The sequence below is a fragment of the Setaria viridis genome, chromosome 3 (assembly GCF_005286985.2).
Source record: "Setaria viridis chromosome 3, Setaria_viridis_v4.0, whole genome shotgun sequence".
NCBI classification, from domain to species: domain Eukaryota; kingdom Viridiplantae; phylum Streptophyta; class Magnoliopsida; order Poales; family Poaceae; genus Setaria; species Setaria viridis.
In genome coordinates, this window is record NC_048265.2 from 2,871,765 (window position 1) to 2,896,754 (window position 24,990).

At 48.1% G+C, this 24,990-nt stretch overlaps 3 protein-coding genes across 3 annotated transcripts; 2 read left to right on the forward strand and 1 right to left on the reverse strand.

Moving 5' to 3' along the window:
• The first annotated feature begins 5,411 nt into the window (after nucleotides 1-5,411).
• Nucleotides 5,412-11,264, forward strand: LOC117847281 (E3 ubiquitin-protein ligase UPL4). Its single transcript, XM_072292535.1, has 14 exons — nucleotides 5,412-5,948; nucleotides 6,067-6,225; nucleotides 6,320-6,454; nucleotides 6,800-6,952; nucleotides 7,033-7,154; nucleotides 7,264-8,221; nucleotides 8,473-8,515; nucleotides 8,657-9,774; nucleotides 9,868-10,200; nucleotides 10,288-10,368; nucleotides 10,444-10,512; nucleotides 10,606-10,734; nucleotides 10,827-10,910; nucleotides 11,005-11,264. Exons 1-14 carry the CDS (start codon nucleotides 5,595-5,597, stop codon nucleotides 11,068-11,070), a joined length of 3,804 nt encoding a protein of 1,267 aa, XP_072148636.1. The 5' UTR covers nucleotides 5,412-5,594; the 3' UTR covers nucleotides 11,071-11,264.
• A 756-nt stretch (nucleotides 11,265-12,020) lies between these two features.
• Nucleotides 12,021-13,584, reverse strand: LOC117847283 (uncharacterized). Its single transcript, XM_072292265.1, has 3 exons — nucleotides 12,651-13,584; nucleotides 12,384-12,578; nucleotides 12,021-12,332 (listed from the first exon to the last, which is right to left on the reverse strand). The coding sequence occupies exons 1-3, from the start codon at nucleotides 13,582-13,584 to the stop codon at nucleotides 12,025-12,027; spliced, it is 1,437 nt and encodes a 478-aa protein (XP_072148366.1). The 3' UTR covers nucleotides 12,021-12,024.
• A 4,840-nt stretch (nucleotides 13,585-18,424) lies between these two features.
• On the forward strand, nucleotides 18,425-24,152 carry LOC117848572 (interactor of constitutive active ROPs 2, chloroplastic). Its single transcript, XM_034730026.2, has 4 exons — nucleotides 18,425-18,638; nucleotides 20,313-20,369; nucleotides 21,785-21,959; nucleotides 22,142-24,152. The coding sequence occupies exons 2-4, from the start codon at nucleotides 20,350-20,352 to the stop codon at nucleotides 23,774-23,776; spliced, it is 1,830 nt and encodes a 609-aa protein (XP_034585917.1). The 5' UTR covers nucleotides 18,425-18,638; nucleotides 20,313-20,349; the 3' UTR covers nucleotides 23,777-24,152.
• The last annotated feature ends 838 nt before the right edge of the window (nucleotides 24,153-24,990 follow it).

Here is a 24,990-nt window from a genome sequence, read left to right on the forward strand (position 1 = left end):
TAACAAGATGGTGAGGAATTGATGTTGTGTATTTTGTGTCATATGACATCTTGCATGATTTTTTTGTTGTGTAACAATTGCATTTGTTGCAGACCCCTCCACCGCTCTGTGATTTTGAGCAGTGGATTGATACTGAGATCAAGCCTAAAGATAAGGAAAAGATGCAGGAAATATTGCGATGGGAGTCAGAGAAGAAGGAGATGATGGAGAAAAGACGCAGAGAGGAGGCTGAAGAAAAGGAGCACAATGAAGAGGAGGAAAGGAGGCGTGTTGCTACGTACAGGGAGGGGAGAGAGAAGAAGCTTGAGCGTGCGCGCCGAGCGAAAGCAGCGATGGAGGAGAATCCCGATGCCCTGAGGAAGGGAAAGTGGCCTCATTGCACTCAGTACTCTCCATTACTTGCTAGTTCTATGGACTTTTCATTGTGTTATCATGTAATGCACTTTAAGTATGGGCATGCTTAGGTCATGTACTGCAATGCGTAGACATATTGTCATGTAATGCACTTTAACTTGGACTAGTTTATTGTTTAGTTGTTAGCAGTAGAGGGGTGAAGAAACAAGATCTGCTTTGCACACATCTTTGGCTGCACTCAACACATAATGAGGCATGGCCACACGAGGTAAGCACATGATGCACATAGCGGCCACAACTACTCAAATCTATTGCCGCATGTCAGTGCTCTCGAGCCTCCTTGCATAGCTTGATGATATCAATGGATGCCGGCTGCTCCAAAGCATTCTGCTAACAGAAACCCTTGTTTCAGCAACTAACCACAACATTTTACTCCACATATAGGACATTTCATTTTGTTAAGCCACATGGGGCTCACTCAAAAGACAAAAAAGAAGAAGAAGGCTTATATTTATTAGCCACTTAGCTAATGAACTGGAAAAACTGATGGCGTTGATTAATACGTACTTTAGGCAGAAAATTTCAGCAAAATTTTCCCTATTTTTTATGTAATCCATACACAAATATGAGATGAATACAACATGTTGAAACATACAAATATATGCCACATTCATCTGAAACCATATACATGAGCATATTAATAGTCCACACAGTCTATAATTATAGTCCATAGTAGTTCATAGTTGATAATAATAGTCCATACAGTCCACAACAGTTCATAATAAAAGTCCACAATAGTTCATAATAAAAGTTCACAAAGTTCATAATAGTACACAATAACATCTACCACAAACCCTCACTGCCTCCTAGTCTTACTCTTACCCTTGCGTCGGTGCCTGGAGTGTAAGGGTCAGGTGGACAGTGTTGCCTAGTGCCTGAAGGCTGTGTAGGCTGAGTCAAGGGAGCGTCCTGGAGCTGAGATAGTCCAAGCTCCTCGTGCCTCTAGTCCGCCTCGTCCTCGTCCTTATATGCAATGCCTATGGTAGGTGCTTGGCTAGACGAACCTAAGCCTCCTCTGCCTGGGGAAGGAACATGCACGTCTCGCGTCGTGGCTGTCCTGCAACCACAATGAGCAGCCGCACGGCGTAGCCGATGTGACAATGAGGGTAGATGTTGGGTTCTCCCAACCTCTTGGTAATGAGGGTAGATATCAACTGCCGATGCTTTAGTGTAAGCACATGGTCAACACAATTGTGTGGCCCGACAACTTTTGTGATCTTCCATTTTCCAGTGACCTTTTGCTTCCTTGCACAAACCCTCCATAGGCAGCATTCCTTATCACACACAACTATGTAATGGCGCTCTGCATATGAATGCAAGACCTTGTAAGGTCTCTTTCGTATCACTGCAAACGCCTGCAACCACCTCTTCAATGCAGGGAGGTCCTTGAATACCCTACCCTTCTCAATTACCATGTTAGGGCCGGCCTCAGGAGCTTCTAGGAGCTCATCATCACGTCCTTTTGCACACGCCTGATCGGAATGAGCAAGATCGCTGAACTCATGTACTCTTGGATCACGGTGACCAGAAAAGATCCGCCTCAGCATCTCAACATCACTCTTTGTCAGCTCTCCAACAGGGCGATAATCATTACTATCAAGAGCCATTCCCATCTCATATGCCTCCGAATCATTCATAATTTCAACACTATTGGAGCCACGGAATCCATCTCCACAGTGCACTTGTGCAGCAACTGGGGGCACATCCACAATGTCAGGAATGTCTCCTACAACATAAGTACAAATATGAGGAAAGAACGAAAAAAATGGACGTAAGGAAGGGGGTAAGCTCCCAATAACCATGCGGATAATACACTTAATAATACACTTACTCGGATGATTCCGTGTCAAAGGAATCTCATGAGGAGAATTTGCCACAACATCATGAGTCTGACAAGCATCTCCTACTAGCTCATTGGGGGCAGATTGAGCATCGGGAACCGTAGGTGCAACCTCCACATCCGTATCAGGTTCCGGGACGGGAGGGTCGAAGTGTGCCTGCTGACCCATTGGTGGGGAAAGTCGACGAGGGATGGGATCAACTAACACCCGACGCACAACCACGTCCAAACTTTAGAACTAACACTTCATAGCCGATCTCACATAGTTCTCCCACTGGTCTGCACACCTAATTGGGATCATCTTCCTCAGGATATTGGGAGGGGAACCTAGGTGAAGTACACCCTCCACTGCGATGCCATCATTTCTATGCCGATGTAGCTCCTCCCGAGCCCTTGCAACTAACTCACTAAATGAAGACTTCTCATTGAATAACACAGGCATGCTTTGCATCTCAACAAACTCAACATATCCATAGTGATCTCTTTCCACGGAGCCTCCATGATATATGCTCACTAGATTATCCATCTAGTTCATACACATAACGACGAACAATTCCTTTAGTCCAATATAAATGAAGCATACTAAGTACAACATCTCTAGTATGTAATAACTAACTAAATATATACTATCAATTCACTAATAACTACTGAGTAATACTAACTAACTAACTATGTCAAGTTACTATCTAACTAACTATGTACTACTATTGAGTACTACTACCTATCTAAATCACTACCTAAGTATCCATCTATCTAACTATCTATCTAACTAACAAGAAAATTACCTTGCAACCGGTGCAGGGGACGGGGCGGTTGCACCCGGTGCCCAGGCCGGCGGGGGAGAGGCCAGACGCCTAGGACGGCTTTGAGCAGCGCGGCGAGCTGGCGGGGAGCGGCACAACGGGGGCGGGGAACGACGCCCAGGCTGGCGGGGAGCGGCGCGGCAGGGGCGGGGAACAGCACGACGGGGAGCAACGCGGTGTAGAACGAGCGCGGAGTGAGGTTCAGATACGAAACTGGACTGGGCCCTCTGTAAGCCAGCTTTGCGCCATAGATCTTGGCGCCAAGATGTATGGTGCCAAGCTGGCTGCCATATTTCGTGCCGCCAACGTGGCCCCAACCTAGGCGCCGAAACAGCTGGTGCCGAGACTTGTAAGCTCGGCGCCACCAACAATGACGCCGAGCTAAGAGTTCAGATTTTGAAAGGATACCTCTAGAGGTATATTTGTGAGAAACTTAAAAAAAAGATAAAAAAATAAAAAATTCGGTACGATGGCCCATCCTCGGGCTCGCTCGGTCAGAGATTATTAGGCTGGGCCAATATCAAAACTGGGCCAGCCAAATAAGCTCCGCCTAGCTTTCTTTGGAGGTTGGATTGGACAGTAGCAGCAGTCCAAAATCTGGCACGAAATATTGTTTTGGCAAAATGGAATGATATGAACTCGAAAGATTTTGCACGCCGTGTCATCGAATTACGGGTTCGAAATTCCAGACCTGCTATTGAGGTCGAAAATTTTACTCGCGACTAATGTGCGTATGGAGGAACGCTATCATGCTGTGCAGCGTCACTTCGCAGTTTGTCACGCAAACGTGAGCAGCGTTCGATTACCTGGGCCCACCAGGCGGTCACCGTCAGCCGGGAGCGCGGCCGCGACGCGCCGTACGGTACGACCCAGCGGGGAGCCTGGGACGCGCCGCGCCCGCGACACGTGTCGACTCGCCGCAGCTGGCGCGGCCATCCAGTGGGAAAAGCGCCGCCGGGGCGGGACCCGCCGACGTGGCCCGTGCCCGGCCGGTATCCGACTCGGACGCGAGCGAGGGGAGCTGCGAGCCAGTAGTACCCGCGCGGAGTCGGAGGCCGTGGCACGGCGACGTCACGGGCGCGGGGGTTCGGGTCGGGTTCGTGGGCGTGGCGCGGCCGGACTCGTCCCCCCCGCCGTGACAGGGCAGGGCAGATCCGACCAGGACACCGGCTCGCGTCGGAGTCCGGGTCTCCGCCGCCCTTTTCTCTCCCGCCGCCGTGTTATAAGCCCTCGCTCGCGCGGCCGCGCCACCCAAATACCCTACCCACACCAACCAACCAACGCCACGAGCCGCGCGCGAGCCGGCGCGGCGCAACCGATCGCCACCGACCCCACCGACCCGTCTCGCCGGACGAGCAGCACCCTCGTGCCCTAGCTCCAGCCGCCGCCGGCGGCGGTAGCGGAAGCTAGTGCAGGTTACCAAGGGGTCCTCTCCTCATGGAGGTGGCCGAGGAGGCGAGGGAGGCCGTGCTGGTCTACGCGCTGGCGGCGATCGCCAACGAGGGCGCGGAGGCAGGGGAGACGGCGGCCGCGCTCGCCGCGCTCTGCGACGTGCTCGCCCTCTCGGGCCCGGACCTCATCCACGGCATCCCCTCCGCGCCGCTCGCCAAGCGCCTCCCGAAGCTCGCCGCCGCCTCCGCCGGGGGCGACGACGGCGACGTGCCGCTGCTCGCCACGCGCGCCATGGCCGAGGCATGCGAGGGCGCGCCGGTGTGGGCCGCGCGCTTCGCGCACCACGGCGCCGTCGAGGCGCTCCGCGACCGCCTGCTCGCCGTCAACTCCATCGAGCTCGCCGAGGAGGTTTGTTTGGTGCACTTTTCCCCTCGTACCGCAAACCCATCATTAATCCGCTTCCTCCTAAAGCTAAACCCTCCCCTGCTTAAACCCTGTCTGGTTGTCTTGATTGATCGTAGGTTGTGGGCTCTCGTAAGTCTTAATTTAGGTTCCTCGTATAAATTACTCGTACCAATTCGTTAATGCTACTGACCCCGGCTGTAGTCAATCAGTTGCCGGCCGAATTGTGATGCCGTAAATTTGGTTACTTCGAAACAAATGTGTGGTGCTCACGCCCTCACGGCGCGTTACCTTGCTCCCCTGCAGTTGCAGCTCTGCACCTTTCCTTTTTTATACTTAGTGGAGACTGCGATTAATATTGACAGGACGAGTGTCTAGATCGCAATGCAGTGGTTGTAAAGTGGTCAAATTTGGAATTAAAATTGGCTGGGAGGTGGTATGTAGTTTATACATATTCCAGTTCACTAAACGCATGGTAAAATTGCTATATATCGCAGCAGGCATAAGCTGGATGCTGACACACTCGATGAGAAGCAGGGTAGTTTTTATACTGCGATGCGTTTTGTTTACTATGCTCCCTTGCACAAGCGCACGTGTTGACGTGTTACATTTTGTTTAGTCCATTGATTTTGTAACTCGTGCCTAAAACTCAACTGCTTGTGATCATGTGACTATGTGGTCAAGCCATTTGTTTTCCTTCTACCGTTGCTTGCTGTTCTTTACGTTGCAACCTGGTTCTAAAAATGGCATCCCTTATTTTGGCAGTGCCTGCGAGCTCTGGAAGTCATATCTTTAGAATGCCCCGAGCAGTGCCTAAGCCGGGGAGTGGCAGCCGCTGTGCTGCAGTTCTTCGACTTCTTTTCGACGAACAAGCAGGCAAGGCACAAAGAGTGTACCTTTGCGGCTTCCTCTGGTTCTGCATTGTTAGTTCTGTCCGTGTATGTCCCATGCTCACCAACTGTTTGTGGAAATGCCTACAGAAAGTGGCTCTCCAGATCATCTCGAATATCTTCAGTGATTATGATGAAGAGTATGTGTCTACAGCCATGGAGGCTGTGCCTTCTCTGTGCAACCTCCTGCAGTCTTCTGATAAGACGGTATGTGTGTTGAGGATGATATATATACGAGGAAAAGTAGTTTGGTTTCTTTGTTCGTTCTTGTTTCTTATTTCATGCACAACTGTGTTGATGGGCTGTTGATAATTGTGGATGCTAGATTCTGAAATCCGCTATTTCTTGCTTGGCATTGGTTGCTGCTGGCGCTTCCGAAAATGCTGAACACATGGGTAAGCTCAGCGAAACGAATGCTGTTGAGGCAACAATGAGCTTGATGGGTAACGAGGGTTGGAAGAGCCTCAGTGATGACACCTTAACTGTATGTTGCATCATCCTTCCTTTCTTGGTCATCACCATCACTGTTACAGCTTTAGCACCTGAAGACTCATGACTGGATTGAACATGTTTCACAGGGCATTCTTGGGCTGCTTAAAAATCTTGCCTCTGTCTCCGCAAAGGCCGTGAAGTCTCTTTTCGAGTTGGATTTTTGTGGATTGCTCAAGCAGATGATAACTTACTACAGTTCCTCGAACTGTGATAACGATAAGGTACACCACACTTCTTCTCCTTGAATTACTTAGCAATGTGTAATTTTGTGGTCATGCACATTTGTTTGAGGTGCTTTAACTTCCGGATTAACTTGCCAAGTTCCTTGCGTGAATGTTAAATATAATGTATCACATTTATTTTAAAAAAATCAGAGAATAGTTTCATATATTTTTAGAGCGTGCAAAAAAGGATAACCCTGTACATTCAGGTTATCAATAGACAGCATATTTATGTATGTGGCTGTTATCACAAGACTGTTATGTGGATGCCATCTTCATGCATTTTATGAAGTGCTTGCAAACATCTTGGTGAATCTCTTCACATTATTAAACCCCCAACTGCAGGTGAAGATGCTTCTGGAGCTCATTTACCAGCTTATGCCGCCTCTTGGAGCATCTGAGCAACATGCTAAACTAGTCACTGCAAAGAAGAATGTCATCATGGGACAAAGTGCATACATGAACCAGCTTGCCAGCATTGTTGCCCTCACAGTACAGGTATCTTTCCGGGGCCTCTAATTGGAGGATCTGCCTACAGAACTTTCCCTTAACATGCGCATTCCTTTTGTCTAATGTAGGTTGCAAAATGTGCTGCACTATCATCAATTTGCTACAGATGTGTTGTTGTAATCAGCAACATTGTTGAATTAAGCACGCCTGATTTCCTTATGGAGTTACAGAAGACTGTAAATCTGTCAAGGTGAAAATTTTCTCACAAACTTATTTTCTTTAGTAAGATTTTGACCTTTGAAATATGCTTCCTTTTCACCATGCGTGGTGTTCATGTTTATCTCTTGTCTTTGTATCAGCTTTCTTACTTGTTTGTTGGCCCGGAAAAATCGCCATATCTTATTCCAAACACTCAAGATTTCAAGGACCCTCCTGGAAAAATGCCAACAGTTTTTCCTCGAGACCTTTACCAAGGAGGGTGTAAAGCATTCGATTGATTCCATAGTATCACAAGAAAAAAACTCTAGTCACCAGTTGAAAACAAAGAATAACAAAGAAAGTTGCCTTTGCTTTGACCTGGAGTCTTCCTCGACTGGTGAGGCATGTAGGATTGAGAACAATGCTGTCATGAAACTAGGAGAAGAGATAAAGAAACGCTTCTTCTCGGTGCAAGGAAGTAAAAAATCTCCACATAGGTTTGGATTTTCTCTTAAAAGTGTCAGGGACTTTTTTGCTAGGTTGCATGCTGCAACATCCCCAACTGAAAATCCAGATAGCTGCAAGCAATTATCTGATCTTTCAAGGAGATTATTGTCAGATGAACTGCCAGTTACTTCTACTTTTGAGTTTGTACAGAGTGGATCGATAAAATATCTGGCAATTTATCTCTCAAATGGGGCATACTGCAATACGGATCTCAGTGATGGACAGGATGTACTAGGACAGCTTGATGAGGTGCAGAGTCGGCTGCAGAAATTTGCTTCTTTGGCTCTCACTGTCTCCAATGAAAGCTCAGCAAATCCCCTTGGGATTTTGGTGGAGAAGCTACTAGACACCTTGCAGATGTGCTATGACAGTTTTCCCGTAATGCTCTCTGATGAACCGAGTACACGTGAGAGCATGATGATTCCCCTGAGATACCCTGAGACCCAGGAAGTAACGACATTGGAATTAAAATTTCGGAGGTCACAGAGGGAGAAGGAATTGCGCAACTACAATGATGTTCTCAGTGTTGATCTTTTCTCAACACCTGATGCCATCGAACCAGTTCTACTCCCTGAAGTTTGTAAAAAAACCGATCAGGAACCTGCACCCAAGGTACCACAGTGTTGCTTAAACTATAATTTCCTTAATGTTGATGCAAAAAGAAACACTTGGGTTAATTCTCTTGAACTTGAACTATTCTTTTTTTAGAGTGTCCCTTGAATTATTCTTATAAACTAATGCAGTTACATGCAGACAGATCATATTGGTTAGGGATAGATCTTGCATGTTTTCACTTTTATTTTCGATATCTAAACTTCCCTATGCAATGTTTAATAATTTCCCTCTTGTTGCTACGATTACAGAACTTGAATCAGGAGAAGGAAGCAAATGGTAGCAGCAAATTAGGTGAGTCCAAAAATGGTAAAAATCTCTCTCTTTCATATCTCATTTTCTTTAGCTTATGTGGATATAAAGTGCAACAGCTTTGGTTACTTGATTGGTGATTATGATATGATTAACATAAATAAACCCCTGTTTCTTATCCAGATGACGGGAACAGATCCTCAAAACTGAGATTCTTGTACAATGGTGTGATACTCCAACCATCTGCTACTTTTTTTGAGTCTATCCTTCGTCTGATGAACAAGGGGCAATCTGATCTCGAGATTGACCCATCTTTCTGGGATGAAGAACACTATATAACCTATAGGAAGAGAAACAAAAGCAAAGAAATCTCTTCTCAGAGTTCCTATAATACTCAGCTATCCCACGTGCAAGAAAACCTTCAGTACACATGGTTAAAGGACCCGTTTTTCACTGCCATACTTCTTGGCAAACTTCCTGGTGATCTGGATGGGTCCGATCCATCGTACAATCTCTTGTTCATGCTGAAAGTTCTTGAAGGGCTGAACCGTTTTTCATATCAACTGTTGATGGATGAACAGATAAACAAATTTGCTGAAGGAACTCTACAAGATATCAATGATCTTAAGGTGGCAATTTATCCAGTCCCACAGCATCAGTTCATCAGCAGCCTTTTGACGAATAAGCTAGAGCTGCAAATGCAAGATAGCTTGTTTGAGGATGGTCTCATACCCTCGTGGTGTGTCTATCTTGTTGAGACCTGCCCGTTCCTATTGTCCTTCAACACACGGTGGAAGTACTTTTGCCTGACTGCACATCGCTTGTTCAAGACTGACCAGGCTAACAGTTCTACTTCAGACCATTTTCATGGTCACGCAGACCAGGTTAAGAGTCCTCCACAGACTAAAAAGTATAGAGTGACCCGAAGCGCAATCATTGAAGGCGCTGTATCAATGATGACCAATCATGGTCCAAGCAGCAGAATTATTGAGGTAGAATTCGAAGGAGAGGTTGGGACTGGGCGAGGTCCAACATTCGAATTCTACACTACAGTTAGCCATGAACTTCAAAGAGCCGGGCTTGGAATGTGGAGAGGAGACAACCGTGAAGATGGATTCATTCATGCCTCTTTTGGACTATTTCCAAAGCCGTGGTCATCATCAAGCATGCAAGGGATTGATTTTTCTAATGTGCTACAGAAATTCAAGCTTCTTGGGCATCTTGTTGTGAGAGCAGTCCTGGATGGAAGGATCCTGGACATTCCACTTTCTAAAGCATTTTACAAGATCGTGCTTGAGCAGGTAATTCTTTTACCAATCACCCATGACTCTTCCCTCTTCTACACCCCTCATTTTCCATCTCCATTGTTCTGATCATTGTGCTATTTGTTTTAGGAGCTCGATATATATGACATCCCATCGTTTGATCCTGAGCTGGGCAAGACATTAATAGAGTTTCAAGCACTTGTTAAGCGGAAGAAATTTATGGAAACATCTTTAAGAACATCTAGCCCTACTGCTGTTTTGTCCTACAAAAACGTGAAATTGGAGGATTTGTGCCTTGACTTCACTCTTCCTGGAAGTCCTGAATATGAACTTATTCCTAGAGGCTCCCAGAAGATGGTGACACTTGACAGTTTAGAGGAATATGTGTCATTGGTTGTTGATGCAACACTGAAGAGCGGGATTGCCAAGCAGATAGAGGCTTTCAAATCTGGAATTAACGAGGTCTGTTTCTCATGGAATAGAGCTAAATGAACTCCTCTCTCCTTCTATGTAGACAACAAGTACTGACTTTAGGTATACTACTTGCAGGTTTTTACCCTTAAGGCCCTCAAAATGTTTACTGAAGAGGAAATGGAACGCATACTATGTGGTGAACAGGATGCTTGGGCTGTACGTGTCTTTCTGCACTCCTTTAGCTTGTGTGCAAAAAGCTCAGATTGTTCTAATTTTGATTTCTTCACGCAGTTAAAGAACCTTGAGGATCACATGGAGTTTGAGCATGGCTATGACATTAGCAGTCCATCGATTACTACTGTAAGTACTACAGATATGCCAATGGACATCAAACTTTATATTTCTTGAACTCTTAACCAATTAATTAAGGACTAAATTGTTTACAACTTGCAGTTCCTGGAGATATTGCGGGAGCTTGGAAGAGAGGAGCAGCGGGCTTTCATACAATTCACTACTGGAGCAGCTCAACTCCCACTTGGCGGTCTAGCTTCACTTGATCCCAAGCTCACTGTCGTGCGCAAGGTTTGCATTTCTTTTTAGAACACCAAGCTACACTTGGGCTCAAAATCTGAACTTTCAATGAATACTTATCTGACATGCATCTTGCTCGACAGCAATGTGATGGCAATGTAGATGACGAATTGCCAAGTGTCAATACCTGCCGGCACTTTATCAAGCTCCCTCCTTACTCGTCCAAGGTACTGTTGAAAAACATATCAGTTTGAGATTTCGTTTTTGACAACCAGAAAAACTGAGAACTATTTCCTACTTGTATTTGTTTCTTGATGACAGGAGATAATGAAAAAGAAACTCAAATATGCAATTACAGAGGGTTTAGGCTCCTTCCACTTGTCATGATAAAAGGCATAAAGGTACAAGATGATGGAAGAGGAGTGTACATTATAGACTCCAAGGGGTAGATAGTCATTGATTATTGGTGATTTAGAAAGAATCGTGTAAAACAGACTTGATGTAAATAGCCACTGGATTTATCAGAATTCTGATTGAGCAATTTTCTGGTTAGGGATTAGTTGCTAGAGATGCAACTCCAATTTTCTCCCCTCCCGAATAATTGTGTCATTTTGTTGTATGTACATAGCTACTGCACCCAAAACTCTTGGGTCTGCATTGCTTCTATTTAATGATTGTCAAAGAATATGCAAACAGTTTCTTCTGAATCAAATGGTGTTTATTCTTAGTGACATAGAATGACACTGACTAGTGTATAAAACCTGCATGATAAGTATGTATTCTGCAAGATTTCAGATGCTGAAATGAATATATATAGCGCGGCCATCAGAAATTCTAACAACCAAACAGATGATCTGGCTTATAATCAGAATTCTCATCAAAACAGACAAAAGAACACCAATAAGAGGCCAGACCATTTAAGTCCAGATATATATAACCTTACAAAAGCATAAAACAGCATCACTTGGATGTTTTTACACCATCTGTGGCATATAATTTAAATGTCACAATTTAGATAACAGCCAAAAAGGATGATACTGGTATATTATAAAGTGACAATTTCGCTGCTTGGTCAAACAACAGAAAGATTCAACTTGATCGGCTACTTCCTATGATCCCAAGAATTTCCTCCAACAAACTACCATCACCTAGCAACCCCAAAAAACCTTGTGTATGGATGAACGAGCAACTTCTTTACCACCTCCTCGTATCGATCACCTGAAAACATGATTGCAATTACTATCCGAGTACAGTAATACATGGAGAGCTAAGAAAGCTACATTCTCAATTTCTCATAGATCAATAGAAGACATTATTACCTGAGTAAGCTACTGAAGAGCATCAACAGGCTGGGGATCCAAGTCCAACACACATGCTCTGTGGAGGATCAATTGGTGCAGCTGGAAGCAAGTTAGTGAGACGAAAGCTGATCATGGACGAGCTGATGGAGCTGATCTTGGCTGTGCCTGCGAACGCCTCATCAGCATGCGCACCCTTCTTGAAGATCACCAGAGCAGTTGAGTTCTCTGTCCTGACTTCCTTGACAGGCCCGAACCGGCTGAAGATCATCGTGAGGTGAGTTGCTGAAGGCACTGCGGTGGTGCTGCTGAAGTTCAGCACCAGCCCAACTTGCACGTGATGCTCCATTTCTGCAGCAGGCCTCCTCTCATTCACCAACACTGCACCACTGGTGTGATCACCATTGTTCATTGGAGGAAGCTTGTCTTCAAACCTTGGGCAACTTGCCATGCGTGGCATCGCCGGAGGGGCATCACCATTGGCCCTGAGGATCACCGGTGAGACCGACATCTGCTTCGCGGCTCGGCTCATGAGCTTCCCAATCTTTGTGGACATCTGCTGAGGTGTGGGCTGCGGAAAATCCTCCAATTCCAGGGCTTCATAGTCTCCACCATCACTGGCTGTATTCCCTTTGGCGCCGCTCCTTGACACCCTCCGCTTGCCAGAACCATCACCGCCGCCGCCTCCCGTTGACGATGATCTCCTCCTCTTGGCTCTCCCTGTGGCAGCTTTCACGGCGACGCCATCGATGCCGTGGACGACCGTGTACTCGGGAAGGCCCCTCGTCGAGCCCCTCCACCGGCCGAACGCCTTGAGCTGTGCCGTGGCGATGGCGAGGTCGACCCTGTCTGCCCCGCCCAGCGGCGCGGTGGCCAGCGCGGAGATGTACCCGACGACCGCCTCGCCGCGGAGCGCGACCCGCGCGAAGGCTGCGTCCACCGCCGCACCGTACGCGCCCTCACGGATGCCGGCGTTGTCGATCACCTGCCTGTTGGCGGTGGCCTCGTCCTTGCCGCCGCCGACGCCGCAGCAGCACGAGAGGGCGGCCTCCACGCGGCGCGCGACCTCGTCCAGCGCGGTCTCCACGGCGGCAGCGAGCGGGGGCATCCCGCACCGGGCGGCGTGGCGCGTGAACCCGGCGCGGAACGGGCAGAGCGTGGCCTTCTCGTTCCACGCGAAGCTCTTGTCCCAGAAGTAGGCGACGAGGACGGCGCGGCGCGGCCTGCGGTGCGCCAGCGCGAACCCCGACGCGTCCGCCGCGTCGAACACCTGGCCGGGCCACCACGGGTGGTGCCGCACCTTGCCCCACACCAGCCGGCCGGGCGCCGCGACGCCGGTCGTGCCGCGCGCCCCGTCCTCGTCGTCCTCGAACGCGCACACGTACCGCGCGCGGGCGGGCTCGGCCTCCGGCTCCGGCGCCGGCTTCTTCGCCTGCCGCGCGAGGCGGCGCGGGCTCCTGAGGAACTCCGCCACGTGCGGGTGCATGACGCGGAGCCTCCCGGGGCGCCGCACCGTGCTCTCCTCCCCGAAAGCAGCGTTCTTGGGGGGAACCGCAACGCGCAGCGCGACGTCGCCCTCCGCTACGATCGGAGACGGCGCCATGTCGTGCGATCCGCCTGGAGGCAAAGAATCAAACGACCGATCAGCGCGCGTGGCGCGAGTTCCTCCCCGGTCGCCTCTTCTTGGGAGTCGAGACATGGAAGGAAAGAAACGTACGGACGGGGATGGTTGAGTGAAACAGAGATCGAACGGTGCTTACCGAGGAGCGGTGGGGCCGGTGCGGCGCGAGCGGGCGTCCGGGGCGAGAGGACGCCGGGACGGCGGACGGCGGAAGCCAGCGTGGGAGGAGAGGGGGAGGATGAGGAGGGGTTTGGTGTTGGGGTTTTGGGAGGCGGAAGGAAAATGCTAGCAGTAGTAGCAGGGGAGAAGAGAGGTGGTGCGGTGGTGGTGGTGCTGGCTGGAGTCTGTGATTGTGGGTAGGCTTGAGGGGGTTTGGCGAAAAAGGATTCTTGCATGACAGCATGAGTACTGCCTGTCACTCTGCAGATAGTACTTCCTTCCTTTTCTGCCTTCTCTTCTCTGGTAGTTTTCTTTTTGGAAAATACTGGGCTTTTTTTAAGTATTTTGGTTGTGATAGGATGCAAGACATTTCGATCAAAAAAGGAAAATGCAAGAGCTATGCGATTGTGGTTTTGGCCTTTTGGGATGTACGTAATGTTTTTTTGAATCTTGTATCAACATGCAAGTTGGTTGATGCACGCCATGAGCTGAAGGTGTCTCGTGCCCGTACTAACGTGCATGTTTTTGCTTTCGAATTCAAAGGACATTTTCTTTTGCTTTGATTTTGGCTGCGTCTTCATCTCTCTGGCGTTGGGTGGAGCATTATTTGCAGAGCTGCATACCTGCATACCGACGTACTGTCCTCCAGCTCCCAGTATCACAAGAGGGGTTGGCGTCCAAGAACTTGCAGGCCTTTCTCTCTTTTGTTCTTTTGCTCCAGAGACAGAGGCAGTTGCTTTTGTTCTGCAGATTGCAGAAGCATCTGCTTTATCCAACCGATTTCCGTTGCTGCCTGCCTCCCGTTCCTCCTCTCCTTGTTGTTCAAGAGTGCTAATGAATTTGGCTACAGAAATCCAACGCAATTGCTCCGAGCTTGGATAGGGACAAAAACAAAAAAAACTTGCTGATGGCACGTTATAATAAGAATGTGGTTTGTTATCCCTTTTCGGTAGCTCTATGCATGTACAAACATGCTTCAGCTAAAAAAAGACCGGCCAGCTGAAATTCGGAAACATTTTTCTTGTAAACTCACTCTGTGGTCTGTGCTTATCATACAAAACTGGAGTCACATGATGGCGCTAGTAATTGCATATAGCGGAGGGTCAATTTGCTATCTTGCCATTAAAAAAATGGAGTATTTTGCTTGTGGATTCTATAGCTGGTAAGGGAACGTCGTTACGGCAGTAATTACAAATAGCGGAGGGACTGTTGGGCAAAAGAAAAGAAAACGAATGCGAAGGATGGGAGCAAAGCAAGACGGAGAGAGCTGCTGAAGAGACAAGCATTTCCGTAACCGAAACTGCCTGCCATCTCTGAATTACCCTCTGCTGTCGTCAGAGCTGGTTGTTGGCAAAGCACTCACAAGTCACAACACCGTCGTCTCCAGGATCTTCGTCCCAAGTTCCGTAATAACCATGACTGCATTGCAGGAGAGCCGGTGAGAGTGCACTCCGACTTTTTTTTTTCGGAACCAATTCCAAAAATGGACCGTTAGCTTGGCGCCATCCACCCTGGCGTCAAGCTTACACGTCTCGGCGCCAGCCATCCTGACGCCAAGGTCCATGCGCAGCTGCTGACGCGGATGCCGACGTGGCGGGGGCTTGGCGCTAAGCTTGGCGCCGAGCAATTTACCCATGCCAAAAAGATTCAACACAAGGGTTCGAACTCAGATCTTTGGGATAAGAAGCCCACGTCCTAACCAGTTGAATTAGAGCATAGTTTGTTGCACACTCATCGGAATAATTATACTTGTTTCGTTCGAAATGGCAGGAGGCATGGGTAAATTGCTCGGCTCCAAGGCCTACGGCGCCAAGATCCATGGCGCCAAGCTCCCGCCACATCGGCACCCGCGTCAGCAGCTGCGCATGGACCTTGACGTCAGGATGGCTGGCGCCGAGACGTGTAAGCTTGGCGCCAGCGTGGATGGCGTCAAGCTAAGGGTCCATTTTTGGAATTGGTTCCGCCAGAAACGTATATGTGAGAATCTTTCGAAAAAGGGCTAAAAAAACAAAAAAATAAGTCGGGAGTGCACTCATGGTGGATGCTTCAGCGAGAGGTGGCAGGTGAGCATTAGCGGCTGATCTGATGAGTTCGCATGCGAGGTGTTGTTTCAGCGAGAGCAGCTTCCCATCCAACCATTCATGCCCTCTTGGGCGGCTTCTCACTTGCGAATCACACGACATGTACGCTAGAAGTTCAAGTACGTGGTTGTGTTTGCACGGGCACCATGTTCGTGTCAGCGTTATTTTCTTTTCTGGCATTATTTTCCCATTCAAAAAAAGAGAGAAGAGAACGGACCTGCACCTTGGCCTGGTTTGGGGTCTGGCAGTGAGCACCAGAGTCACTGCCCGGGCTCCTGCCGCATGCTGTACTTGGAGACCACATCACATCTCACACAGCAAGGAAGAAAGCTTCCCTGCGCCCCTGCCCCTCCCATAGTTTGAGTTTTTTTTTTTTGGAAGAAATATGTGAGTTGCTGTAGCCGTGAGGATCTCGCGACAGCTACCATGTGCAGCCAAAAATACAGCTCCAATATTTTCTATGAATATGGTACGAGTATACACAAGTGAGAATGCAAATGGTGCAATCTGCAGTTGCAGAGTCGGTATGCTATGGGGACTGGACTGGACCGAGCCCATGCCGTACGACTGAGCGTATGGGATCGTCGGCCTGAATTCTCTCAAGCCTACATATGCGGGCTTAGGTAGGAAGGAAACAAGGGGTTTCTTCAAATGGGCCGGGTTTGTCCCGCTGTGCTGTGAGACCGGCCCATATACTGATCTACTTATATGAAAATTGAGGTGGTATTTGGTTGGCTCAAATGTAACATAATCTGATTACTGAACGTAACGAATTTCATTACATATGTTTGGTTGCGGCGGTTTGTAATCAATTTACACTGTAATCTAATCCCTTACCTAAATAATATATATACAAGCTTGTTACCCCTCCTCCCCACTGTAATCAGATACAACACCTACACCGTAATCTGATTACGTTACCAGAGTGCAACCAAACAAAGAGGGTAATCACCCATTCCACCACTAAATACACTGTAATCTGATTCCCTTTGCGTTTACATTACCTTAGCGCGAACCAAACACTTGTCGCGAACCAAACACTTATGAACTGTTTAGAAGACAGGGTTGATGGTGTACGCTTGATGAGCCATGATTTCAGGAACCTTGCCTCTCATTCTCCATTTGTGGGTAGCTGTTAAACAACCAAGCGGCCTGCTAAAAGTCAGCACAAATAAAGTGTTGTTCTTCTGGTGATACAGTGTGTAGGTGCTTAGCTTAGCTGGATCCCTTTTGCTACTCGATGCTACGCTTAGCCACAAGTCCTCTGAATCAATCAACAACCACGAGGAAATGGATTGTTGCTTTCATTACACAACAAGGAACCTAATCTAAACAGAGCAAGAACCCTAACCCTAATGTTTCCTTATTTTCGAAACAAGGACCAGAGAAGGACCTTTTCAGTCAGTAGCATCTGCACGCTTCCTCCAGTGGGCCCCACTCGCACCTTACAATCTCTTGGACCTGCTTTGTCTTTCATCCTGTGTTAGTGTTCAGTTTCAGACCCCAAGGGATCAGCTACTGCAATGCTAGGATGCTGAACTACTCCAAACTTTGAAAAAGGCTCGAGTACTTGTTTAGGAGCTTTTTTTGCTTCACTGCAACTCCACCGTCAAATTCTACGTACTAAAGCCGTCTATAGATCAGCAGCTAGCATTACAGCGTGATAGTGGATTAATTAATTCTTCACCTTCATCCATGTACTGGTAATGGGCGGTAACACTGTAACATTGTCTAGACAGTCTGAGGGGGGTGGCCATTTCAAAACTTTATTAACAAAATATGCATTCTTTGAAACAAACGAGGCTCCTATCATGCATGCGCCTTACTTTCTAGAAGCAATCAAACAAAGTGGACTATCATGAGTGATTCCTTCTTGCCATCTTCTTCTTCTTCCATATAAGTAGTGCACTATTCCATGTCCAGTAGTGAAGCTTGTCGGAGGGTAAATGCCTTCGCTCTTGTAATTAATCCCAGCTACACATGATAATTAACAAGACAATTGCATTGTTAACAAAGGCAAGTTGAGGGCTGCAGGCTGCTCATGCCGTTCTTGGCTTATTGCCTCTACTTTAGCTTTGGAGATTCTGATTTCTGACCATCAAGAGTCCAAGAGACTGCAAAAGGATGGGAGAAGAAGCACCAAAAGAAGAACACAAGCACGCGTAGCAGCAGCATTTTTGTTTCGAAAAGAATTTTATTTTTTTGTTTGGTTGGCGATAGATACCCGTTTGACTGGGCAGTTCTTGTCGGGAGCCGGCCCTGCGGGCCGCACCCGCCGCACTCTTCGTACACCAGCAAGCTGACAAGTGGGGCCCGGTTTGCACCTGTCCCCATCAGCCAGTGAGACACATCATGCGCAGACCCGCCCGGGCATGGCCGCACGGGGGACGAAAGACTCAGCGGCAGCAAAGCCCTCGAGACCAGGGCCAAAGGAAGCTGACCGGCGAGGCCCCGGTCGCTGGCTCGTGGGCCCGTAGGCCGCGCGGTTCCCGCACGCCCCGGGACACGTGCCCCGCGGCGGCCTCGTGCGGGGAGCCACACGACACAGGGAGGCGCACAGCCGCAGCGGCCGCAGCACCTCCACGCCCATCCCCCACCCACACAGGCCATTGAAGCAAGCGAAAGCAAACCGGGAAGCGTGGGTGGGAGACCTGACCTCACCTCACAGGCTCACAGCAGAAGCGGAGACGTTTGCTCATCAGCAGAGAGAGAGAGAGAGAGAGAGAGAGAGAGAGAGAGAGAGGATAAGCCCAAGAAGGGACGCGAGAGAGGACGAAGCCTTGGAGGACCTCAGAGGTGAGCACTCCCGCCATGCGGTTTCCGCCGTTGATTCTTCCAGTTCTTCCCGTTGCAGAAATGCATCTACTTGGCGCTGCTTGCACCGTCGATTTGTGGCCGGAGAGGCTGAGAGGGGCTTCGATTTTGTTTGGTTTTGGTAGCGTGGTGTGCTAGGGAAACGGCGAAGAGCAGTAGGGAGACGAATGGGAAGATTGGCTTGGGGTGTGCTCGTTTGAAAGACCAGCAAAGGCGTCTTCTTTCGCATCCTTGCTTTTGTTCACCCCTTTCTAGCGTTGTTTGTCTAAATACTTTCATATTCGGATTGTTTTTCCTGTTCAAGTCGGTCCATCTCTCTCTCTCTCTCTCTCTTTCTCTCTCTCTGTTCTGTTCTTGCTGGCCACAAACGGCTGAAACAAGCAAGTGGAGTAGGATTCCTTCTCGGCAACTGAAACCATTGCTAATCAAGTCTCTCTTAGTACTGTTGGTACAGTAGAAATAACAATGCTTTAATCCGCATACAATCCGTTAGCGTTACAAGGCATGCAGATAACGCCTCTTTCTTAGTACTGTTCGTACAGGGTTAATGCTTTTTACTCCACAAAAGATGCGTTGCAGGAAACGCATACAGTTCTCAGTTCTTCGAAATGTTTCATCTCTTAACCCTTCCCCTGTGCACCTCTCTGGTATTGCATCACATTGTCTGCAGCAGCCGGTGTTCTCCCCATCTGCAGTCAGCTCCTCCAGTTGTTCTTGTCCATCCATATGAATGCGTCTCTCCACTCCACAACCACACAAACGTGAGAGCAGGCACAGTTCAGGATCTATCATAAAATATCCACCTCTATAACTGTTCGAGTATTCGCCGGATTTTCGAGCACAGAGCGCTGCTCTCTGGGCAGGTTCTGGGTTTGATCAAGGAAGAAGTGGGATTACGACGGGCTGCTTGTGGCACCCCGGAGTTTGAGTGTTCTCACTTTCTATTATGTCAAGTGTTTTATGTGTGTCATTGGTTTTCATGTAATATCGAACTTTATGTAAAACCCGCATTCTCCTTCTTCCTTAAACGATATAGCAGCGCTCCTGCTCCATTTCAAAAAAAATAACTGTTCGAGTTTTTTTTAACACAGTAATTCTGCGAGTTACTGCGCCTCGTACTTTTGAATTTTTGACCCCTCTTTTTGTTACTTTGTGCCACGCTATTGCTCCACTCCATGTAAGGCTGCCATTCTTGTTCTCCTCCTGGTGAGAATCCCCCTTTTGGCCCTCACTGATGTATTTGCTGGGCTGCTTGAATCAAGGGTAGTTTGGTATATTTGCAATATTTTAAGGTTTGTTGTGGAAGTGGGTTCCTGCTCTTTGCTGGATTCCCTCCACCAGAGACCTTGGATTGGGGTCCTTGTGTTCAACTTGGTGGCACTGTTACCTCTGCCTGAGGCTGTAGGGTGTGGACCTAGCGCATTTTTTAATTTGATGTGAAGGGGTGCAGAGGTGGATATAAATCACCACCTCCATTTCCTTTTCACCTATTTTGGATAGTGAAGTTTTCAGGTTACTTTTGAAAACAAAGATTTCAGCTCATTGAATTATATGCCATTGAACGCTGTGTTTTTTTTTAAAAAAAATGTTAAGTTCATGTTTTGAGTTGATGCAGCCTATATGCAATTTTTTACTCACTTATCAGTACTCTTGCAGGATTCCAGTGCAGAAGGATTTGGTGAGGAATCTCATCATGCAGACTTCAAAAACAAGGTTAGCTCTAGATGCACTGGAACTTTCTTGGGTTATTTATTTCTCTGTTTTGTGTTTGCCCAAGAACAACTGCAGTTCTGCACATGCATGTGCATTTCCGGGTGGCCCTGTTTACGACCGCAGTAGACAGTGAGCATCCAAGGATTAATACCTGGTTTGTATTCAATGGATCTATTTGCAGTGGGGCCAATGCAGTCTATGCAGACAATTTTATTGTTAGGGGCAATACAGGTCAAAATACTAGTACACCATTGCTTTATTCCTGTTGCTAACCCAATCAGCATTTTGCAACTGTGCCACTTTTAGTATTTGAAAATAATTTACCAAATTTAATTTTAATCTCATATCGCCTAGACCCACCTTGTTCTTTACCTTGCTTCAGTGAAGCCATGGAGGTAGGTTATACTTGAATTTGAGGGTGACATGCTACCGTTGTAGGTTATGATAGGGTCTTAGGTACCATTTTGCTTAAGAGTTAGCATTACTGCACTACCAAGCTAGCAGATTTGTTGAATGTACTGTTTAGTACTTCATTGCATTTATGTTACATTGGTCCTTGTATACTACCATGCAAACAAGTGAATTAATGGTCATCCCTCTGCACAAATACTACAGTATCTTTTTTCTTCAAAATGTGATCTATGCAAACTCTGTATTGAAATATAGATATATAAGAGGCATCCATCTTTTCATTTGTATTCTGTCGTAGTGTCGTACAACTGTTTAATTAGTTCTTTAGGCACAAAAGCGCATGCTTCTCACTAACTCACTCTCCGCAACATTAGGTCTTCTGCAGCAATCACTTTTTTTATCCTGTCATTGCATCTGCGTGTGGATTTACTGATATAAACCGTCTTATTAAGAGTCAAACAGTATAGCTTCTGTACACTTGCAGTTTGACAAAAAAAGGGGGTTAAAATGGCGTCTTGTCATTCTCAGTATACATTGTTTATTTCCTGAATGGACTGTTCCTTTAGTACATACTGTACATTAAGGGCCTGCAACAGAGTTTAATGTTTATTTATTTGAATTTGGTTAGTCTATGGACCCATTGAGGTTAGGGATGCTCACATTCTAAATTCCAAGATAAGTTAAAGGACCTGGTGAATCTGAAGGTGCTTAGTTGGAGCTGGACTTTGGTACTAGATATTTCCTTGTGGTGGGAAGTTACCATTTACATAACAGAAAAACTGAAGGACTTGTGTATATAAGTGTAGATACTAGGATCATGGATATTTTGATGTTTACATGACTCCCTGGAGCCAGACTTCTTCCACATGCAATCAACTTGATAAAAGCTGTTGGCTTCTTTCTCATTGCTTGTAAAGTATTTTACCCTATTTTTGGTTGTTAATTTCTTTAGATGCTCCTTTGATCATGACTTGATGCTAGGTATTTGCATTTGAGCTCTGCAGGAATGGGCCTTCAGATGCCCCGCAGAGGACTTCTCCAAGGACACCACGGGCATCTCGTGTGGCCAAAACTGGAGGGAATGAAACTGATTCTGCAGGAGTTACCCCGACAAGAACACCTACAGACAGGAGTCCTAAGGTCACTGAGCGGCGGTCTCCACGAAGCCCAATTACTGAGGTAGTGATATGTCTTGCAGCCAGCAAATTGTCTTCACTATTTTTTAACATTACCATTCTATTTACTTTCAGCAAATGACTGTATTGTGATCGATTATTTCTACTTTTGTATATAGTTCATCATAGAAACTACAAGTATGCTTCATTTTGAATTATTCAGTCACATAATTTGTTCTGTTTCAGAAGAAGCGCCCAAGTAGGCTATCTGAACTGGAATCCAAGGTCAGCCAGCTGCAAGATGAACTGAAGAAGGCCAAGGAGCAGCTTAGCTCATCGGAGGCACGAAGGCGCCACACACAGCAGGAGGCTGAGGAAGCAAAAAAGCAAGAGCAGGCTGCAACCTCGAAGCTGGAGGACTTGCAGCGCCAGCTTGACGAGTACTCAACAGCAGAGGAATCCCGTCTCCAGGAGCTGCGCAAGATCTCACAGGAGCGTGACCGTGCCTGGGAGTCAGAGCTCGAGGCTGTGCAGAAGCAGCAGTCAGTAGATGCCACTGCACTCAACTCGGCCATGTCTGAGATTCAGAGGCTTAAGCAGCAGCTGGAAGCCACATCAGAGTCTGACGCAGCCCGTGCTAAGCAATGCGAGTATGCAGAAGCTGAGATCGAGGGCCTAAAGCAGGAGATGGAGATCCGCCTGGCGACCATCGAGGGTCTGAAGGTAAATGTTGGTGAGAGTGACAAGGCTGCAGCTGAGGCGAATGCCGTGGCAACTGAGGCCAAGCAGCAGCTGGAGACAGCAAGAACCACCATTGACTCGCTCATAGCTGAGGGTGTCCGAATGCAAGAGTGCCTGAGGTCAAAGGACATGGAGCTCAATGAGTCCAAGGCTCACATAGTGTTGCTAGAGGAAGATCTGAAGAAGGCACAGAAAATGGCCAATACCGAAGTCAGCTTTGGCGACCCTGAGCCTGAAGCCCTGAAGAAGGTGGTGACTGGTGATGGCAATGGGTTCTGTGACAGTTCTGACCAGGAGATTGAGCACTTGCGGACTGCGCTTGAGGTGGCTGAGATAAGGTACCAGGAGGAGCAAACTCGGATGACTATTGAGACGAAGACAGCATATGAGATGTTGGAGAATATGAAGGCTGAGTACACGCGCAGAGTGGGCGAGCTTGAGCTTGAGCTGAAGAACAAGAACGACGCACTCATGGAAGCAACGGCCACAGCCTGTGCTGCGGGCAAAGTGCAGCAGGACCCTCATAAATCAGATGCCATGCAGCCTGAGCTGGAGGCCAAGCTGATGAGGTCGATCACGGACATTGCTGAGTTGAAGGCAAGCCTGATGGACAAGGAGAACGCGCTGCAGAGCCTGGCGGAGGAGAATGAGACCCTCAAGACTCAGGCTGGCAGGACAGAGGCCGAGCTGCAGCAGAAGTATGAGGTGGCGGTGGCGGAGCTGGAGCTGGCCAAGGCTGCAGAGCAGGACGTGCGGATGCGGCTGGGCCTGGTCACCGAGGAGGCCGACAAGAGCAGCCGGCGTGCGGCCCGGGCCTCCGAGCAGCTGGACGCCGCGCAGGCCGCGAGTGGGGAGATGGAGGCGGAGCTACGCCGGCTGCGCGTGCAATCCGACCAATGGCGCAAGGCTGCCGAGGCTGCCGCGGCCGCTCTGTCCGTCCCTTGCGGCGGGGATAACAACGGCGTCGGGAGGACAGTGGAGCGCATGGGGTCACTGGAGCCAGAGTACAACAACTCCATCGGCGGGAAGCTGATGAGCTCGCCGTTCTCAGACGAGGTGGATGAGGGGTCCCCGAAGCGGCGCAACAGCGGCAGCGTGCTGCGCAGGATGAGCGGGCTCTGGAAGAAGAGCCCCAAGTGAGATGGATCGATCAACCAACTGGCAGCCGGCCAGGTCTTGTAGTGTAGTTGCAGGTGCGGCAGCAGCAGGAGGAAGCATCAATATGAGATGTTACAGCAACCAGGATGGGGGTAATACTGATCAGCAGAGGTTGTTGTCAACGCTGCTTTGTAATGCTACAAATCCGGATGCTGTAAGAGTAGAAGTAACCAGTAAGCTGATGAATGCAGCAGGGATGATAATGCTTTTGCAGAACATGATTACTCTAGCTTTGTAGGACATGTTCATCTTGTTTGGCTGATGCAAGTGAGAACTCGAAAGAACCTGTTGAGTTGTCGAGGAGCAGCTGCTTTGGGCTGCCTATTCTGTAGTGCTTTCCTACGATTTTCAGCCAGAATCTTTGGATGCCTTTGCTTGTTGATGCACCGTTCCGTTTTCATGTGCCGCTGATTAGGCGGTTCAGCAATTAATCTGCTTTTTTTTGGAGAGGAATGAATGGACTTCTGGTTTTTTTTGTAGACGGACTTCTGCTAGAGCGACGATCTGCCCAACGCAAACAGACCATCTAACTTTTTCCTTCCTGGCCCGTCAGCTCACCGTTTCAGGGCCGTTCCGTAGCCCAGCAAAAGTTTGGGCCTTAGCTGGCCCAGTTGAAAAAGTTACAAAACGGAGTGGGGAGTGGGGGATTAAAACTGACGGCGTCATCAGCTGTAAGAACATCTAGCACGATTGATTCATCCATGGCACAAGCCAACATTGCACCGCATGTCTCTCTTGCATCTCTTTTACATTATCAGGAGCCAGGAGTGGTACACTACAAATCCACATCTGAAATAAGACGACCAGACTTAAATTTGGCTAGCTGCAAGTACATCCACCTAAGCTACTATCCCAAATCCATGGGGCACAACGCAACAAATGGATCGGGTCACCAGGGGACAAGAGCAGCAGCAGCTAATACTACTACTATATACTACTACTTCTCTATTTTTTCTACTATAAAAAAAACAAAACCAAGACTAATTTTTCGTACGGAAGAAAATTTCTTCCGTGATCCCATCATCCCGCGCTATATTCAATTTCCTCCGTCCGTTGCTCATGCGCCGATCTGCGCCCTTCGTCCTGATATGTTTCGCGAACCCCGCTAGCCCCCGAGTCCAATTGCCTCCTTCCTTCCGCCGCCACCCCCCGAGGCCTCCTGCCTCCTCCCTTCAGCCACCCCGCGAGAGCCTCGG

Excerpts from the sequence above, each read along its gene's own strand:
- LOC117847283 (XM_072292265.1), bottom strand. The coding sequence starts at position 13,584 with ATGGCGCCGTCTCCGATCGTAGCGGAGGGCGACGTCGCGCTGCGCGTT. Across the intron at positions 12,579-12,650 it reads GGGAGGCGGCGGCGGTGATG|CCCTGGAATTGGAGGATTTT; the intron begins GTTCTGGCAAGC and ends GAGACTATGAAG. Across the intron at positions 12,333-12,383 it reads GCTTCCTCCAATGAACAATG|AAATGGAGCATCACGTGCAA; the intron begins GTGATCACACCA and ends GGCCTGCTGCAG.
- LOC117848572 (XM_034730026.2), top strand. The coding sequence starts at position 20,350 with ATGCAGACTTCAAAAACAAG. Across the intron at positions 20,370-21,784 it reads ATGCAGACTTCAAAAACAAG|GAATGGGCCTTCAGATGCCC; the intron begins GTTAGCTCTAGA and ends TGAGCTCTGCAG. Across the intron at positions 21,960-22,141 it reads CACGAAGCCCAATTACTGAG|AAGAAGCGCCCAAGTAGGCT; the intron begins GTAGTGATATGT and ends GTTCTGTTTCAG.
- LOC117847281 (XM_072292535.1), top strand. The coding sequence starts at position 5,595 with ATGGCATCCCTTATTTTGGCAGTGCCTGCGAGCTCTGGAAGTCATATC. Across the intron at positions 7,155-7,263 it reads AAGACTGTAAATCTGTCAAG|CTTTCTTACTTGTTTGTTGG; the intron begins GTGAAAATTTTC and ends TCTTTGTATCAG. Across the intron at positions 10,201-10,287 it reads TCAAATCTGGAATTAACGAG|GTTTTTACCCTTAAGGCCCT; the intron begins GTCTGTTTCTCA and ends TACTACTTGCAG.